This window comes from Ananas comosus, linkage group 11, assembly GCF_001540865.1.
Source record: "Ananas comosus cultivar F153 linkage group 11, ASM154086v1, whole genome shotgun sequence".
NCBI lineage: Eukaryota > Viridiplantae > Streptophyta > Magnoliopsida > Poales > Bromeliaceae > Ananas > Ananas comosus.
This window is the reverse complement of record NC_033631.1, coordinates 366,939-383,013: the sequence shown is the minus strand read 5'-3', so window position 1 is coordinate 383,013 and position 16,075 is coordinate 366,939. Positions and strand designations below refer to the sequence as shown.

The 16,075-nt window shown below is 40.1% G+C and overlaps 2 protein-coding genes across 8 annotated transcripts; both read right to left on the bottom strand.

Moving 5' to 3' along the window:
* Positions 1,650 to 4,480, bottom strand: LOC109716986 (myb-related protein Hv33-like). 2 transcript variants are annotated; one of them, XM_020242622.1, is made up of 4 exons: positions 3,431 to 4,480; positions 2,737 to 2,898; positions 2,524 to 2,653; positions 1,650 to 2,433 (listed from the first exon to the last, which is right to left on the bottom strand). In XM_020242622.1, exons 2-4 carry the CDS (start codon positions 2,870 to 2,872, stop codon positions 1,854 to 1,856), a joined length of 846 nt encoding a protein of 281 aa, XP_020098211.1. In that variant the 5' UTR covers positions 2,873 to 2,898; positions 3,431 to 4,480; the 3' UTR covers positions 1,650 to 1,853. The 2 variants fall into 2 exon arrangements, with proteins under 2 accessions (XP_020098211.1, XP_020098210.1); XM_020242621.1 differs by lacking the exon at positions 3,431 to 4,480 and having other exon boundaries at positions 2,737 to 3,352.
* On the bottom strand, positions 5,059 to 10,664 carry LOC109717427 (disease resistance protein RGA2-like). 6 transcript variants are annotated; one of them, XR_002218186.1, is made up of 5 exons: positions 10,528 to 10,664; positions 7,563 to 10,393; positions 6,245 to 7,164; positions 6,083 to 6,122; positions 5,059 to 5,374 (listed from the first exon to the last, which is right to left on the bottom strand). XR_002218186.1 is itself a non-coding variant. In XM_020243209.1 (4 exons), exons 2-3 carry the CDS (start codon positions 10,365 to 10,367, stop codon positions 6,271 to 6,273), a joined length of 3,699 nt encoding a protein of 1,232 aa, XP_020098798.1. In that variant the 5' UTR covers positions 10,368 to 10,393; positions 10,528 to 10,664; the 3' UTR covers positions 5,059 to 6,122; positions 6,245 to 6,270. The 6 variants fall into 6 exon arrangements, 3 of the variants coding, with proteins under 3 accessions (XP_020098798.1, XP_020098800.1, XP_020098797.1); XR_002218185.1 differs by having other exon boundaries at positions 5,535 to 6,122; positions 6,260 to 7,164; positions 10,528 to 10,663; XR_002218184.1 differs by having other exon boundaries at positions 6,260 to 7,164; positions 10,528 to 10,663.

Sequence of the window (16,075 nt, the reverse complement as noted above, 5' to 3'; positions counted from 1 at the left end):
ATTTTACAGGTGATAACACTTTTCTGGGAGCAAGCAATGATCTTCTTGAGATACATCTTATGATCACAGGGATCTATTAAGATTAATCGAAATCATTCCTACTATTACTGAATCGGTATCGAACAGTTACAGTCGCAGTTAGTGCGACTGTAACTGTTCAGTCGCAGTTAGTGCGACTGTAACTGTTCAGAATGTGCAGTTTTCGGGACCGAAACCTCGGAAACTGCCAATCGTTGAATATCACTGGTGAAACACTGGTAGGTTGTGCTTAATTCAAGTAATAAATAGTTGTGCTAATGAAAAAGAAAGGCACTTTTGTTAAATGCACTCAAACATAGTAATATTTTGCTGGCTTATATGTAATGAATAATATGCAATTAAGTTTGCATAATTACTGGTTCTGCACAATTCATGGTTTTCAGAAAAGATTTGGAACTTTGAAGTTTACTTGTTTCTGTGAGCCAATTCGAAAATTCGTCAGAAACAGGGATAAGCTGCTGACTTGTTTCAGCTGAATTCAGCAACCTTTGACGCATTTGGAATCAGAACTATACATAGGAATTTTTCGTAACTACAATCTTTTTTTCTTTTAGAATGACTAAGTGTCTGTTTGGCTTAACTTCTGAAACAACTTCTCTATATGAGCTCCAACATAAGGCTTTTGTGGAGTAAGCTATTAAAGAGATTCAATTTAAAACAAATGTTAGTGCTTCTTCAAACAACACTTTTACAGAAACTCTAGTTGTGGCTAAACTTGCCTTAAAGTTAAGCAGTTTTACTCCATGTTATCCTTTTTAGAGCACAAATTGGTTTATAGGTTTCTAGTGACGAAGTTGATGAAAATGAAGATGCAGTTTATAGGTTTCTAGTGAACACATCTTATAAGAAGGAACTGTTAACGAACAATCATCCCATTACTATTCTTGAATCTTTATTGAACAGCGACAGTTGCGGTCAATGTGAGAACAGGAAGAAGTTGTTAGAGATTTCAGAAACTGCAGTTTTTTGGGACCAAATTAATCTTCTGACATTACCAACCATCGAATGTCACTGATGAACCACTGCCAGGAGTTGAAAGAATGAGCAAGGTTATGTTTAACTCAAGCAACAAAGATTAGTTGTGCTCTATTCTTGAATACTTGTATCAGATTGATAAAGGGCAAAATCACTTCTCATATTGATGCTCATGTAATGTATCATTGAGTGTTTCTCTTCTGGTTTATTTTGCTGATTAAAGTGACTGCATAAGCTCATTGGAAACGTTGTTCTCAGCAATCTCATTGTAAGCAAAATGATTGCGGAGACCAACTCCGTGTTTGGATATTGTGGAGACACTTTTGACTCTTTTAATATAACTAAGTGCCTGTTTGGCCTAGCTTCTGAAACAACTTTTCCACAGAAGCTCTAATAAAGGGCTTTCGCAGAAATAAGCAATTGAAGAGACTTCAATGAAAAACAATGTTAGCACTTTCCGACCAACACTTCTGTAGAAGCACTTGTTGTGGCGAAATTGGTCTTAAGAGTTAAGTGGTTTTACCGGGTCGCAAAGTAAATTATGGGTTTCTAGTGATGATGCTGGTGAAGAAAATGATAATGCAGAGTTTAAAAAATAATAATAAAAAGAAAAGATAAATTTAGAGAAGTGCGAGTGTTCAAAAACTAACCAAGTTGGAAATTATTGTAATCAAACTCTATAGGCATAACTCTCTCCCCTATACAACTACATAAACAGAACAAAAATGCAATTTGGTGCAAGGGCACAAATGAAAAAGGGACCATCCTCTAGTCCTTCACAAATCCTCCACTGCCTTTATAATATCCAAGCTAGCGTCGTAAAATGAATGCCGAGAATCTCAAAAGAGGCCTACATCAAACTCACTCGCCAACTCCCCTTGCGACAATTCAAAACAGTTCTCTGAAAGATGTCGAGAAAGCGATCCTATCGGATAGCCATTGTAATCTTCTCCATTCTCTACATTGTATTCGAATGTCTCCTCCCTTCTGATATCAGAAGCAGCCCAGTTTAGTGCATTGTTCATCTCTGAGCCCACATTGCAGTTCCAGCTACTGCTGTCACTTGAACTCTTACCGTATCCGTAGTTTTCTGAAATATCGATCGCACTATTAAAATCGCAAATCTGCGAGTTCTCTAACTGGCTGTAAATGGTCAAATTGCTCGCTGATTGATCGCTGATTGCGCCGAAAGGGAAGGGATCAAACACTGCAGTTGCTGCTAAATGCGCTGAAGAACCGACATTGTTCGAATTGTTCGGTTCGAGCTTCCCTTCTCGAGATCCTAGAGTCTCATTTAGTGGCATGTGGGTCGCCGGATCGACTCCCTGCTGCACGAGTTTCTTTTTCAAGCACGAGTTCCAGAAGTTCTTGATCTCATTATCTGTTCTGCCGGGCAATTGAGATGCAATCTGAGACCATCTGAAACTCCCAAATGCAGAATAATTCAGTACACATCTCGCGAAATCCCGGCAAAATGTGGTTGTTTTGAGCTGAATCTTTTTTGCTTACCTGTTGCCTAAGATTCCATGCAAACTAATAATCAGATCCTCTTCCTGCTGAGAGAAGCTTCCCCTCTTGAGATCAGGCCTCAAGTAATTGATCCACCGCAATCTGCAACTCTTTCCGCATCTCTGCAACCCTGAAAAAAGAAAATGCAATGAAAAATATGGATTAAATTCGGCCTACAAATCGCAAAAGAACAAGAAATAATGTGAACAATGCCTGCTAGGTTTGCAACAGAGCTCCAACTGCCAACACCAAATCTACTGATGTGGTTGTAGAGCTTCTCATCCTCTTCAGGAGACCACAAGCCCTTCCTCAGCTTCTGCTGCCTGAGACAGCGCGAATCGTGCCTCATTGATTTGTTGCGAATCGCCGGTTTCGCTTCGCGGGATACTTCAATAGACATATTAATGGATGGTTTGATATAGGGAAGCTTAAAAAGAATGTTGCTTAGTTGTTCTAGTACATAGGGGATAGTGTTTTAACTAATGCTTAAGTTGCAAGTTTCATAAAGAGAAAAGGAGGGAAATAAATAGTGAGAGAGAGAGAGAGAGAGGACACAAGGAAAAGTTAAGCAATTATGTGGGGTTTAAGCAAGTCCTAACTAGATGTTCTTGAAATGCAATGGATTAGGATTTAAGGCACCTTCAATTATAGGAAAGAAGTAATTACACAAATGTGACATGACATGAGATTAATGAAATTATTATGGGTTGGTTGTAGGGCTCTTTGGTTACAAATAGTGAGAGAAATAGAGAGAGAGGGGGAGGGAGGGGGGTATAGTGAAATTTAAATGATTTTGTGTTAGTTGTTGGAAATGGCATTATAGTTTCTTTTTTTTTTTCTTTTTTTCTTCTTTTCCTTTAAGCAATTCATTAAGGAAAATACAAGAGTATGACAACATAAAACATACATTAAAATTCTACTTGAATCTCTCCCTCCATCATCGGTGTGACATAAAAGGACCCGATATTTGTTTCCAGCGATTGCATCATACCATTCAGCTAAAAATTTATATGATAGAAAACAGTTTAGAAATGGTCTTAAACACTTTACAACCCACTCACGTGCACGACGGAGATCAAGTGAACCATATTATGTACATTGAAAGGAGAAGTAAGAAATATATATAAGGGTTTGAATCAATTTTGTTTATGATTGAGAGACATAAAACTAACTCTTATACCAAATTAAGCAAAAAATCAATCTAACGAATAATTGATTAGGAAATAATCAGTTTCCAAACAAACCATTATAAAGTAGAAGGCCACCACATCTTGAATCTTATCTTGCTTCATTATTGGCTTGAGCATGGAAAATTTTGATGGCAATACAAATTTTAAGTGAGAATCACTTGGCGAGTTACATTTTTCACATGCATAATAAACCACCTACATGCATGTAAAATGTCATAAGCATAATATTTCACATCATATATTCGCAACATTTATCACAGAACAAAATCTAAGGAGCTCTTTAGTATTAAAAGCTGTCGAACACTATTGGGTCAAAAAGAATTAAGAGTAAATATACGTTTTCTCGTCTTCTCAGAGAAATGCAGAGATTATGTGGACTTAACCATGAAAAGAATCACCTATAAAAATCATCATTTAAGAAAGGAAAAACAAAAAAAGGGAATAGGGATAGAATGGTAATTTTGCCCAGTAGTTGTGGGCTTGAGGATCTTGCACCTAAAGTGAGCTTGACCTTGGCATGCCTCCTTTGAAAAGGAAACATCATAGTGGCTCCTCTTTTAAGTCATGCAAACAAATCAATGCTAAAAGGGAGAGAGATCACATTTTTTTTTTTTTAAAAAAAATATGCATTCTTTCTATAAATGTATATAATTTTAAATAAAAGTTAGCAGCTTGATTAAAAAACACTAGTTGAAAATAGTAGAGCATATATTCGGCCTATTCTGAAAACTAATAAAAATAAAAATAGCGAAAAAGAATAGTTGAAATAATTTAATAGAAGCTTTCAATGAGCATATATTCGGGCAGCATCTGTTACGAGAGTTGTTAGATTCTGCTTAAAATAATAGATTTGTAAATAGTAATGTAGAAACAATAGTTGAGTAGAGTCTTGGAAGAGGGAAAAAATTAGGACAAATGTAGAAAATAACATAAATTCTTAAAGTTAGTGTAGTAAAGTGTGATTGAAATTTCAAGAAAACTCAGATATAAATTTATAGCAAAAAAAGAGAGGCCAAAATGTATAGGGATCCCTCAACTGTTAGGTCATTCTGAAACGGCCCCCTCAACATTATTTTTCGTCGATGGACACCCTTAAACTTTTGATCTTTCTGAACTGTATGATTTCAGTCAATTAAATTAGGAATTTAATTAAATTTATCAACAAATCCATCAATTTAGTGCTTTTAATTATCTTATAGCAAATAAAACTGCAACAATCAGTAGCTAATAGAGCCATCAAACTAAACAAAATTTTCAAAAAGGGCCTATTTCATGATGGCCTATAGTTGAGGTGGTCTCAGAACATGGTTTAAAATAAATAAATAAATAAATAAAGAACTACACAGATCAAAAAGAAACAATGAAATGATTTGTTCGCAAGTTCTAAATCAAAGCCAAAGTCGTATAGATCGGAAAACTGAACTGAGCATACAACACAAGTTTTCGGTCTGGTTCAGTTTTGTGTTTGTTGTCATGTATCCAACACCAAATGAAATTGAAGATTTCTATGAAAATTGTAAAGAAAGTAAAAGTATACAAGCGCAGGATGTGGCCGTAAGTTCATGCCTGCTGCAGTGTTGCCCTCATTTTCCTTTTACAATGAGTCGGGCCGAGTCTTATCAACGGAGCACCTTTTAAATCTACGGCCGAATTGATACAACCTGCATTGAAAAACATATGAACTTCAACAAAATTTAAAGTCTAATTTGTACCACTGAAATTAAGCTAGTTATGCAAAAAGGTTTGAAACACATTTTAAAGCAATGTTTAAACTAGGCTTAACAACTTCATCAGATAATAGACAAAACAAAACAAGCTCACCAGGCTATGAGATTTGCCACTTGTGCAGGAATATTCAAACGCTAAATTATATCTTTACGAAAATTTCATTCATAAAGATTTTACATTAATTTGGCCAGAGAAGAAGAACAAATGGAATACATGGAGTCTTTCTCTAATCCTGCACCAAGAAAATAGGAGAACAAAACTTTACTCGTGTTATATTCCTGAAAGAATTGAGAGACATATATGTAGGAGTACTACTACAATCCTGCACCAAGAAAATAAATGAACTCAAAATCTTTTGCCACGCATCTCTCATGTTCTAACTCATCAGCTAGACTTCAGTCTTATTTTCACCTCAAGACAGAAATTACAGCACAATTAGTCATATTCAACTTTAGAAAGCAATTGATATACTACATATATTATACTCATTACATTGTTTGTTTTACAGGACTAATCCGTCCTGCGAGCAACATGTATTATAAGGGGCAATTAGTGCTATATTTCCATATCATTTATCCAAACCATAAAGAAAGGGTACAAAATATAAAATTCCTAATTGAGGATGCTAATTTAAAATGAACCTGACCGCTGTTGCATTATCCGAAAAAAAGGTAAGTAATCCTGAAACAAATGAAATAACCTTGTTAAGATCGAATGAGATATAGTTCATTAAGACCAAAATGAATTGCACTTAATTGTAGAGAGTAGCATGGGCGAGATGAAGGGTGGTAAAGTAAACATACAAAATGCATCATCACCTCTGCAAATGCTAATAAATCGCCACGTTAGGGATGTTGGCAATCTTGGGCCAATCAAGGCCTGTATTCTTTTGGCATCGCTCCTTCAATGCAGGGTGACACTCGATGATGTATAGAGTACACAATGAAGTAGGAAGATCTGGAAGTGACTGGATGAGGTTAGCATTCCATACTTCCAAAATCTCGAGGGAGCACAATTTTGTCATGCTCTGAGGTAGGGACTGAAGGGAGCACGCATTCGTTATGCTTAAATTTTTGAGGGCAGCATGATTTTGCAGTAGCCATTTGTCAGGTAAGGTGGTGAGTTGCGAATTATCAGAGAGAGTCAACCTGCTGATGTAGGAGAGACTTCTCAATGGGTCCATCAGCAGGAGCATGTGGTGGTCAATTGATAGTTCACCAAGCTTTAAAAAGCAGTCCATTGCATTCTTTTGGCCAACATCGTTAGGAAATGGAGGCTGACGCAGGGAAACTGCAATTAGCTTGTCACACCCTCTAATTTCTAAAGAACGGAGGGATACGAGAGCTTGTATTCCACCAAATGATGACAGTTCTGCACAGTTCCTAATCTCTAAATGGGAAAGCATTGTCCACCGTGCACACACTTGTGCTGGGGGAATGGATGTTATGCTTGCACAATCAAGTAATTCCAACTGAGTAAGAGAGGTTAAGTTCGCTGACCACAGCAATGACGCCTCAAGGTCACCACATGATCCAACAGTGAGTTGATTGAGTATAGAGGGCAGTTGGATGTCTGAGATCCCATGTTTTGTCAACTTCGGGCACTTTTCTATGCACAGGTATTTTAGGATGTTGAATTTACGAAAAAACTCTAGTGGAAGATGTTCAAGCTTCTCACATTGTTCGATGACTAAGCTTTCACAAGCCTGAAAACATTCCTGCTGCTGCAAAAAGAAAAGATGTAAAGGTATTAAGTCCGGGCAATCACAGCCATGTAAATATGAATAGGTGTTTAAATATAAGGGTAAACTTCAAATTGCCTCCGTGTGGTTTTGCTTATTTTACCTTGCCACCTGTGGTTCAAAAAATTGTACTTTGCCCTCTCGTGGTTTAATATATCTTTCACCAAAAAATTCTATATGAAATAAAGTGGCAAATTAAAAAAGTTTAAAAAATCATAGGGTCGCAAAGTGAAAAATTCGCTAAATCATAGGGGAGAAAGTGTAACTTTTTGAACTGCAGGGTGGCAAAGTGAAAATGAGCTAAACCACAGGGGGGCAAAGTGAAAAATAAGGTAAACCTTTGGAGAGTAATTTGAAGTTTATAAAAATAGAGCACTTACATTGTTGTTTCCGCAATGCTGATTTATCGCTGGAAGAGCAGTCAATCCGACATCAAAAAGACACAAGTCTCTTAAACTATGAGGCAGAGCAGGCAATCCCCTCAAATTAGGGCAGCGACGGATTTCCATAGTCTGAAGGTGAGGAAACATGCACCCATCATCTATTTCGATCCACTCCTCCAAGTTAGGCATGTCCAGTAAGAATAGGTGTCTCAACGATGGAAAGCCACATCCACCACCGCTCCTATAGAATGAACAACCTATTTGCTTTACTAAGTCCAATCCCGACAGATAAAGACGGTTCAGCGAAGGCAGACCCTGAAGAGGTGGGAAGTGCTCCCATCCTTTACAATCAATCAGTTCGATGGATGTCAAATTGATGAGAGACAGATCTGTTATCCAACATGGAGATTTAATACCCTGGTAATCTTTAATACACAATTTCTTGAGATTGATATGGGGGCAAAGGTTATCAAGAAGCTGCTCATCCGCCTCTGCAGTATTGGAGCGGTCACTGGACCATTGCAATGACAATGATTTGAGATATTCTTTCTCATTCAACTTGGCCTCCATGGCTTCTTCGGAACTCCTCACATTCTCAAGTTCTCTAATGCATAGATGACGAAGATCTCTTAGCTTTCTTAGTTCACCGATTTTGTAACCACTCTTCTCTCGGACAAAAAAATCTTTTAATTTGCAGATGAAGGGTAGTTTGCTAACATAAGGAATATTTTCTATCACACCATAAGGAACATCTAATGAACGCAAGTTAACTAAGTTAGTCAAACCATCGTATTCAATAACATCAGTACTGATTTTATGAGTCAGGAACTTCAGGAATTGTAGGTGATAAAGCCTACAGAGATTTGGATGAAAGAAGTCCATGAGACTTTCATTCGTTACCATTCCTTCTGAAAGAGACAGGTAGCGGAGGTGTATCAAGCTATTAAGTGCATTGGGCATTTTATAAAAGTTAAAATTCACGTGCATGCTCAATAATCGTAACTTTTTAAATCTTTCCACAACCTCATTAAACATAAGTAAATAATTTGCATCATTCTCATGATCCTCTTCAATAGATAAGACAAGAGTGCGCATGTTCTTAAGATTGGAGATCTCTTTGATAGAAAGAAGATGTATGTTTTCAATAGATAAATGTCGAACTGTTCGTGGAATAGTATTTCTCACTACATCACCTCCTATTCTGATGCATTCCCCTAGAGAAACAGATTGTGCTAGGTCGTGCAGCAGATTGTGCATAACATAACGTTTAGAAATTTTATACAAAAGATCTGTTGATTGGCAAATAAAGAATGATTTTCTAGTCAGAAGATCTAAATACTCCTTTCCAATGTCCTCCGGCCTCTGTTCTCCACAAATAGACTGCGGTATCAGACCTGAACTCATCCACATATCGACCAACGTTTTCTTTTTAAACATATAATCTTGTGGAAATATACTACAATATCTGAAGCAAACCTGTAAGTTTGTGGGTAAATGGTCGTAGCTCAATCTTAAAACTGTCATGATGCAGTCCTTTCCTTGTCGTAAGTTCATAATGTCTTCTTTCAAAATTCTTTTCCAATAGTCATAATCCATGGAGAAGTTTAGCAGCCCTCCCATAACCTTTATTGCCAATGGGCATCCTCCAAGCTTCTTTGCTATTTGCTTACCAATCGGTTGCAAGTTTTTATAATCATCAGGATTCATACCAAGGAAAGCATGCTTATTGAAAAGCGACATATAGTCGCTCTCCTCCAACCCATTTAGATTTAATGATTCCCTTTTACATTGCATCACTTTTGCCACCATATCTGCAACTGAACCCATTCGAGTTGTTAACAGGATCTTGCTTCCTCTTTGTCCGAATTTGAAAGGAGCAACTAATTTCTCCCACTCCATCGTTTTATCATCATTCCAAACATCATCTAGCATGAGCAAAAAGCGCTTCGACGAAATTTTCTGTTTAAGAATATAATGGAGTGCATTTAGACTCTTGTCGCCAAGACTATCACTACTTGCACCTTCTAACATCTTTTTTGTTATCGCAGCTGCATCAAAGTTTTGAGAAACGCAAACCCACATAATCGGGTCGAAATACTCTTGCACTCTTTCATCGCGATAGACTAGTTGAGCAAGAGTAGTCTTCCCGAGCCCACCCATACCAACAATTGTAAAAGCAGAAACATCGGCATCTCCCGGTTCGATCAACCATTCAACTATCAGGTCCCTCTCCTCGTCTCGTCCGAGCACCTCACTTTCGGTTAACAAGGAGCTAGTCTCGCGAGCATTCCTGACTTCCTCGGGCTTCTGACGCTTAACACCAGGGCCATATAACCCATTGACAAGTTGAAGGAGTGGCCCCATACCGGCAACGACCCGATCCAACCCCTTGACGGCTTCCCTCAACCTTTTCAGTGTGCCATCACTATATATGCAATTAACGAAACTGTCAAACTTTCTCTTGCATTTAGAGAGAATGCCACGCACCTCGCCATCTCGATCCCGTATCGCCTTCTCCAGCTCGTCGTACTCCAGCTCGTCGAGCACGTCCTCCGCGCACTCCACAGCATCTCTGAGCTGCCACAGCCACGTATCCAGCGCCTTGTTCTGCGGCGTGACCGGCGCTCCCTCCTCGACTGCAGTCAAGACTGCCTGGACCTGCGGAAGGGCGTACTGCAGCCGTTCGAGATCGTCCTGCATGCCGCCGGCCGACGGGCACGCCTCGAGGTAGGACGAGCAAGTGGTAAGGAGATTCTCGATGACCGCCGACGCCACCGATTCGGCTATGCAAGCTAAGGCCATAATCCTCCAGATTAGCTACGTCACCACTGCAGAGGCAATTCATCAAACACTTGGAGTGCAAAAAGGATAGAGAATGAGGAAACAGAGACGCTGAAAACAATCACTCTCTTGATGCAAACTGCAGAAAAGAAAAAGAGCGTAGAGTTTGGGGAAGACTTACATGCGATTTCACACCAGAGGATTTCGCCGACTTCTTCGAGAATCCATGCCCCAGTCCTGAAGTCAATAATTAATCATCCAAGGTCGCGTTTCTTGACCCCCCGCCACCGCTAAACTGCGCGTGGAATTATTGGCGCCCACGGCACCAGTGGACAAATATAAGGGCAAATTACATTTTTGGTCCTCTCCAATAGGATGTAAGTGATCGTATTCTGTGCGGATTTTTAAAAATTCGAATTCGAATCAGGCTGCCAAACTCGAAATCCGGATTTTGATGAATTTTAAAAATCTATATCAGAACCCCATAAAAATTTGAAATCTGAATATGAAATAATTTTTGCTCTTTATAATATTTCAAAATTATATATTACATTAAATATAAATTTTTTAAATACAAATTTAAATATAACATCAAATATTTATTTATACATTATATATAATACAAAATAACTTAAGGTTCGAGTCGGGTTCGGATCCGATTCTGGTTCGGGTCGGGTATAATCAAAATTCATACACGAATCTAAATCCGTCGGATTTTCGTTTTTGATATCTATATCTAAAACAATATCTATTTAACATCTGGAAAGTTCATTCCGTTCGGGTTTGGATTTTTGAGAGAAAGGTAGCATGCTACCCGCTTCGTTTATTTTTTTTAGAAATAACTTAGCTGAAAATGTGAATCGACTAGAATTCGAACTTGGGACTTTGGGTACCAATCACCAAGCCCTTTTGCCACTTGCGCCAGGGACAGTCGGTGCATGTGATATTTTAATTCTTGAACTTTAATACATTATAATTTCTATTTCAAATTATTAGGCCTGTCATACTTTAGTCTTAGAACTTTAATTAGTCGATTTTTAGTCGTCGAACTTTAATTTGTTGTAATTTTAAGCTCGAACTATTGGGCGAGTGGCACTTAAGTCCTCAAACATTAATTAGTCGGCTTTTAGTCAACAAATTTTAATTCGTTGTAATTTTTGGCTCGAACTATCAGACGCATGATACTTTAATTCTCAAACTTTAATTAGTTACAATTTTTATCTTGAACTGCCAGACATATCAAGTGAAAATTACAGCGCATTAAGATTTGAGGAGTAAAGTGTCGCCTGTTCATAATTTGAGGACAAAAAGTGTAATTTACCCTAAATATTATTAATAGGTGGTACACCACACTTCCAAAATCCAATGATAGATGTCCTACATCCACCATTGTAGAGAGATTGTGTGCTCACACAAAGAAAATACAATAAAAAAAAACATTCATTTTGTATTTGTAATTCCGTAAAAACTATTGTCTATAATTTTGCGGCCTCACTAAAAAAGTACTCAACTAAAAAAGTTGTTAAATTTTATTTAAAATAATAAATTTATTAACAATAATATAGAGATTGCTGAGAAAAAATAAAAAAAAATGATAATATCTATGAGAAAAGAAGATAATATAAGGTGGAAAAAAAATTTAAAATACAGTGTAGGATTTGATAAGATATAAGAATATAATGGTGTCTTTGAAAAAAATAACATTACAATATAGCAAATAAAAATAATACTAAAGTATAGTATAGTCAAGTATATTTAAGCCTACAAAAATAGGTATAAATTTTGGATAAAACAAGGCCAATTTGCATAAAGAATCCACTAATTTTGCGCTTTTGCAAAAGTGGGCCACCTTTTTCGATTTTGCATATTTGGACCGAATTTTCAGCAAACTGACCAAAATATCCTTACACATTTTTCTCTCTCCTCTTTTTTTCTCTCGTTATTTTTTTCTTTCTCTTCCCAGAGAGCGGCGGAGGCGAAGGCGGAGGCAGAGGCGGAGGCGGAGGCAGTTCGCTTCGATTTTGTCCGGCGCATCCTTACCCTCGCCCGCGTAACCCCGCCTTCCTCACCTTCGACCCCGCCGAGGCCGCGCTGTGATTTATTTTTTTCCCCTCTCCAACCCTCCTCCACCGCCTTCGACGACGCCTATCTCAACCTCTCTCGCTCTTTCCCTCTCCCTCCTCTTTCGTCTCCTCCGCCGCTTCCAACGATGACGCCTCTCCGCCGACATAGGTGCCGCGGAGGTCGTTGCGGCGCCGCAGCCTTGGAGCGGGGGGTCTTTAGCAGCGTCGTCGCCAACACTATGGCCGTTGGCGGAGAGGCGCGACAAAAAAAAGTTGTAGAAGAAGGAAGAAGACAAAAAGTAAAGAAAAAAATTATATAAGAATGAAGAAGAATATGAAATTGTACTGTTAAAATAAGGTTACACTGTTTTAAAATAAATTTGCACTGTTTTAATGAAAATTGTTGTCATGCCCTGGGTTACACGTTCCCCGGGCACGCCGATAAATCCGCCGTATACAAAGGAATTTCTCCTGTATACGAAGCGACAGCTATACCTGTAAACCGTACAATACGACAAACAGTAGTATAGAGCTGTTAGAGTAAACAGAAACTAAACAAACGGAGTTCCATGTATATAGTCCAATAACCAAAAATACAGAGCTACTCGCACTGGCGAGTTAAGTATACTATGTATATGAACTCAAAACAAAACATCTACCTGCAGTAGGGGCACCTCTAGCTCGGCACGTCTGGTAGGGCTCTAACTCGCGACGCCCTTGCCTCGATCCTAATCTGCGACAGCAGCAGCCAAAGACGATGGCTCTGCAAAAACAGAGGGTAATAACAGGGCGTGGGAACTACTATAAAAACAGGTAGTCCTCAGTGGGTGCCGCCCTCAACAATATCGGTCCACCCACTAAGTCTACAGAACGGAGCAAAGATAGTAGTAAATGTAGGAATAAAATATACCACTATGAATCACTACACTATCATGCTCTACACTAACCAACTGTAGGAAATATCAAATCTGACCCAATCCAATCGGGACTGTAGGTCTACCCGTCCCTGGGACTGTGAACACACCCGTCCCTGCCCAGTTGTCACTATCTAACTACCTCCACACTACTAGTCTGTGGAGAGCAAGTCCAACCGGCATGAGCGACACCAACGCGAAAGTATAGCGCTCGTCTCCGGAGTGGCACTCGTGGGAGCTACCCAACCGAGTATGCAGCGTATCTCTGTCGAGCTCAATCAGATTCTCAAAAGCCAAAGTCCAGTGACCGACTCAAACTGGTCTAACAACCAACAGGTAATATCCGTTCGGCACAATCCAACGCCAAAAAGGCGATACGGGTCCACCGTCAACCCCGACGGCACCCAACAGTCCGAAACAGCCTAAACGCTATTTTAAAAATTCACTCGGCATCCCCGCACGAGTGTAACTGAAATCTAAACTACCTGGAATTCTCAATATGATGATACTGCAATAGTATAAAATCATACAACGGCCCCTAGGGTTAAATCAGGTAGTTTAACATATGCCGATCGTTATCGCATTTTCTCCTAAGTCGAATCCAAGTCCAACATGTATATTTATGGTTACAAGTCATGTTCTCAATGCTGATTATTTTTAGCCGTGATACGATCAACAACCTGAGCTACAACATGATTTACCAGAACCCGAAAATCAAACATGTCGACTAATATATACTTAGGAATAAACCGATGTAACCTACCTCGAACGCTAAACCCCGGCAGCAAGGAGGTCACCAAAAATCTCCAAATCCACTGGAAAAACCAGGGTGTCCAGCTCAAGTTCGAAATCGCCCTGCACACATCGCAACGAAGAACTCCAACTCAAATTCTGTCCAAAACACAGCAGCAGAGGAGAACATAATTTCGATCCAGCTAACCTTCAACAAATCCAGAAAATAAGGGCTTCGTGGATTCCTCTCGAAGTCATGAATCCAACGAACCAAGTCCCGTCGAAATCCGACGTTCCTATGCCGAGTACGAGCCGAAACACTGACGGTTGATGCTGAAAATTAGTAAAATCAGCACGCGAGCTCAAAACCGTGCGTTCAAGTAATCCAAGGAGGAAAGTTAGGTACTCACCTCGACAGCGAATCCAACGTCGGTGCGACGTCGAGGACGGCGAAAACACCCCCTCGCCCAGCCTCCTCGCGATGTAACGGCCGCAACCGTATGCTTGAATGGCTTCGCGGCACGACGTCGACGTGGAAATCGAGCTCCGCGGCACGACCCGAGCTCCTCCTTGCTTCTTCGGCCGAATGGAGAGAGCGACTTAATTACAGAAGTGCATGCACACCCTCTAAATAGATAAGCATGCAATGCATGCATGGGGCACGTGGCATCCATATATATATATATATAAGGATACTACAATTGTACTATTTGATATAGAAATTACACTCTTTTGGAATGAGTTTTACACTCTTTAGGGTAACGTTACACTATTTAGGAGAATTTTGCACCATTTCTTTTTCTTTTCTTTTGTCTTCTTCTTCTTCTTCTTTTCTTCCCCTGATGCCTGCCCGCCCGACCTGAGGCCCCGAAGCGGGGAGGCGCCCTTGTCGCCGGCGACTTCTAGGGTAGTTGGCGGCCCCGAAGCCCGCCGGCGGGTTCGTCCTCGTCACTGGTGACCTCCGCGGCGAGGCCTACATGAGTGTGGCGGCACGATCGGCCCCGCGTGGGGAGGCGCTCCTAATCTCACGACGGGAGCACGTGGCGATGGGGTGGGACGTTCGAAGCGGTGTGCCGTCATACACGACCTCATCGCTGGAGGAGACCTCGGGCCGAGCGGGCGGGCGGGAGGTAGCAGCGGAAGAATAAAAAGAAGAAGAAAAGAAAGAGAAAAAGAAAAGGAAAAGAAATGGTACAAAATTCTCCTAAATAGTGCAACGTTAGCCTAAAGAGTGTAAAATCCATTCCAAAAGAGTGAAATTTTTATATCAAATAGTGCAATTTTCATTTAAACGGTGCAAATTTATTTTAAAATAGTGTAATCTTATTTTAATAGTATAATTTTATTTTTTTCCTCCTTATATAATTTTTGGTCTTTGTTTTTTTCTTCTACAATTTTGTTTTGTCACGCCTCTCTGCCAACAGCCACAGTGCCGGTGACGACGCCGCTAAAGACCCCCCCACTCCGAGGCTGCGGCGCCGCAGCGACCTCTGCGGCGCCGATGTCGACGGAGAGGCTGCGTCGTCGGAGGCGGCGGAGGAGGCGAAGGAGGAGGGAGAGGGAAAGGGCGAGAAGGGCGAGAGAGGCGTCGTCGTCGAAGGCGGTGGAGGAGGGTCGGAGAGGGGGAAAAAAAAAATCGCAGCGCGGCTTCGGCAGGGTCGGAGGAGAGGAAGGCGGGGGTACGCGGGCGAGGGTAAGGATGCGCCGAACAAAAGCGAAGCTGGCTGCCTCCGCCTCTGCCTCCGCCACTCTCTGGGAAGAGAAAGAAAAAAGAACGAGAGAAAAAGAAAAGGGGAGAGAGTAAAAGGTACAACGGTATTTTGGTTAGTTTGCTGAAAATCCAGCCCGAATCTGTAAAATCGGAAAAGGTGGCCCATTTTTACAAAAGCGCAAAACTAGTGGATTTTTTATGCAAATTGGCCTAAAAACAAATAACGACCCTTGTCTCTTACCTTGATTGGAGTTTTGATTTAGGAAATTGATTTTGATTATATTTTCACATACCTTCGTAAGTGAGGGA

Excerpts from the sequence above, each read along its gene's own strand:
- LOC109717427 (XM_020243209.1), bottom strand. The coding sequence starts at position 10,367 with ATGGCCTTAGCTTGCATAGCCGAATCGGTGGCGTCGGCGGTCATCGAG. Across the intron at positions 7,165-7,562 it reads AGCATTGCGGAAACAACAAT|CAGCAGGAATGTTTTCAGGC; the intron begins GTAAGTGCTCTA and ends TTCTTTTTGCAG.
- LOC109716986 (XM_020242621.1), bottom strand. The coding sequence starts at position 2,923 with ATGTCTATTGAAGTATCCCGCGAAGCGAAACCGGCGATTCGCAACAAA. Across the intron at positions 2,654-2,736 it reads CTCTGTTGCAAACCTAGCAG|GGTTGCAGAGATGCGGAAAG; the intron begins GCATTGTTCACA and ends TTCTTTTTTCAG. Across the intron at positions 2,434-2,523 it reads CATGGAATCTTAGGCAACAG|ATGGTCTCAGATTGCATCTC; the intron begins GTAAGCAAAAAA and ends TGGGAGTTTCAG.